The sequence below is a fragment of the Etheostoma spectabile genome, chromosome 12 (genome assembly GCF_008692095.1).
Source record: "Etheostoma spectabile isolate EspeVRDwgs_2016 chromosome 12, UIUC_Espe_1.0, whole genome shotgun sequence".
Taxonomy (NCBI): Eukaryota; Metazoa; Chordata; class Actinopteri; order Perciformes; family Percidae; genus Etheostoma; species Etheostoma spectabile.
Window position 1 is genome coordinate 30,497,108 of NC_045744.1, and position 2,961 is coordinate 30,500,068.

General features: G+C 40.8%; 1 protein-coding gene across 1 annotated transcript in view; it reads right to left on the bottom strand.

Moving 5' to 3' along the window:
* Positions 1 to 2,961, bottom strand: part of LOC116699831 (potassium voltage-gated channel subfamily H member 6) — a 142,747-nt gene that overhangs the window by 54,485 nt on the left and 85,301 nt on the right. The window contains exons 10-11 of the mRNA XM_032532621.1: positions 1,857 to 1,994; positions 1,451 to 1,605 (exon numbers count right to left, since the gene is read on the bottom strand). Of these exons, the coding sequence (XP_032388512.1) occupies positions 1,451 to 1,605; positions 1,857 to 1,994 (293 nt within the window). The remainder of the gene's footprint in view (positions 1 to 1,450; positions 1,606 to 1,856; positions 1,995 to 2,961) is intronic.

Here is a 2,961-nt window from a genome sequence, read left to right on the forward strand (position 1 = left end):
TTCAGGAAGACCTCACTCTTAATCAATGCTCTACGGAAATCGAATCAGCTGTTTATAGAATCATACACAAATTGCCCACACAAAGGGACATTTACAGAGTCACAACCCTGCTTTAAAAAAATCTGTTTCTCCCTTTGCTATTAAGCTGTCATTGCAAGCAAAGAGTGCAACCTTCCACCTCCAGTCATCTACTCCAGCTAACCGGTCCGGAACGTCCTTTGGTCTGGTTTTTGAGCTCCTTTGTTTCCACCACCGGTGTCTAGATTCCATCTGGGGGTCTGATGTTTCTCTACCCCTATACATATATCCAAAATATTCGTATAGCGATGGAGTCTAATCGCCAAAGACTTTGCACATTTTCTTGAGCTGTACAATAAACCTTATTTTATATCTACAAACATGTCTCTACTGATTGAATTCCTGTGAGACAGTGTTTTACCTTCAAACTACTCCTTATTTGTAACACACTTCTAATAGATATACACATTCCAATCTATTTTAAACTGCAGGATTGGGTTACCTCAAACTAAGCCTTCTGTGGAAATCCGTTAGCATAAATACAAAAGAAAAACCTGTATGCTTCAGAGTTACTATCAGAGTTAAGTCTACAACTGGCGGTGGATCTGTGTAGTTTAGGCTGAAAGTGAACAAGGGCAGGTACGTTCCATTTCAATGCCAAGCCCACTTTCCCTCTGCTCCCCAAGTGGCCTTCATGCAATGTATGCTGTTATGTCGTGCCAAGGGCTGAGGGGAAGTGAAGGAGCGCATGTTGAAACACTAATGAAACACAGCTAAGTTCTGGGGTGGAAGTCCAGTTGGCAATGTCAGATATTTAGATTTGGATGGGGATTCCTTCTTTGCCACATTTAAAATACATGTTTATCTGGTCAGATTCATGCCAAAAGTCTTGTTTAGTGCCTAAAATATACTGTAGATAGATCTTTTCTTGTACTATGCTTCAGGCCCTGTTTACACGTAGATGGTTAATTTAACAAACTGAGACATTTTCCTTTGTTTTTACCCTTCGTTTACATGCAAACGGAGAATTCGTCTCTCAAATCGAGTCTTTCTAAAACCTCCTGCTAGAGTGGATATTTTTTAAATCTTTGTTTGCATGTAAACTGGGACAAAGGAGGTCTAGGCAGCCGAGGAAGTGAGGAAGAGAAGCGAGAGGAAGTGATTTGTTGCCGTTGTTGCTGTTTTCGCCACCAACAGGTTTGGCATGCTCTTGACGGCATTGACAGCTTATATACACAGGTACGTGTAAATGAGCACTTTTCTGAAAACTGACAGGTGTGCACAATGTTATTTTTATAAACGGACAGGTTGAAATGTCCATTTATGAAAATAGCCGGCCACGTGTAAACGTAGCATCAATTTGAATCAAAGCAGCTCCTTGTGTGGTAGTGAGATAAAAACACTGCAGGATAAAGTAGTAGTAGTAATGTACCAGATGCAGGCCAGCCAGTGGGCGATGAGGGCAAAGGTGCACATGAGGAGGAAGAGCACAGCTGCACCATACTCTGAGTAACGATCCAACTTCCTGGCTACACGAACCAATCGCAGTAACCGAGCTGTCTTCAGTAAGCCAATCAGTGTGGTGGTCTGTTAGGAGGACGGGACAGAAATGTAATGTGAGTGAACAGAAGATTAAAAAACAAAACAATATCAAATACATAAGAACTGTTATTAGATTCCATAGCTTCCATACGTTTTTTTTTCCTTTCTACTCTCTCTCTCGCATGCTCCTTGTTTCCCAACAATCCTGACTGTCTTTCTACCCCACTATCCCATTTTAACCCAAACCTCCATTTCTCACTTCACCCTCCAATCTTCTTTCCCTCCCTCCTCCCTACCTCTCCCTCTCCACCTGCCCTAACCACCTCCTCTCCTGAGCGGTAGATGAGGAGGTCAAAAGGAATGGCTGCCACCATGTCAATGAGGAACCACCCTTTGAAGTAGTGGACAGCAATCCGAGAAGACTTGCTCACCACCTGAGGAGACAAAACACATCCAGTAAGCTACGTGTATCCTCACATTTAACACACACAGTTGAACTCAAAATCACATCTTGGCAAATGACAATAATGACATGGACGTAATATGTAGAATAAGTTGGCTATTTTACTTTGCATATTTGTGACATTACAAGTATATGCACGTTTTAAGATTTTCTACAAAGAAAAAACAATTGAGTATAGAAGAGAATACTTTACAGAACAATAATATATAATACAAATGTACTTATTAATGTAATAGCTGTATCAAATATTTGAAAAATCCTTGGCTGTGCAATTACAAAATAATGAATCAATGGATAAATCTATATATTTGAAGGTCATGCAAAAGAACAATTTTCGATTTCTTTACCAGTTTCTTTACCAGTAAACAGAGTTAAGTCTAGGACAGTGGTGTGGTCTAATGTATTGGTGGATATACTGTACCACACACACACACAAACACACACACACACACACACACACACACACACACACACACATACAGGCCAAAGGTTTGAACACACCTTCTCATTCAACACGTTTCTTTTATTTTCATGACTATTTAAATTGTAGATTATCACTGAAGGCATCAAAACAATGAAGAATAGGTGTGCCTTGTCTGGGTTAATTTGTGGAATTTCATGCCTTATTAATGAAGGTGGGACCATCAGTTGTGTTGTGCAGAAGTCAGGTTGATACACAGATGACAGCACTCTTGGACAACTGTTAGAATTAATTTTATGGCAAGATCCAATCGGCCAAGTAAAAGAAACTAGTGCCCTCATTACTTTAAGAAATGAAGGTCAGTCGGTCCGGAAACTTGCAAAAACTTTGAATGTGTCCCCAAGTGCACTCGCAAAAACCATCAAGCTCACATGAGGACCGTCCCAGGAAAGGATGACCAAGAGGAGACTGCGCAAATCAGGCCTTCATGGTCAAATAGCAGCTAGGAAACCACTGC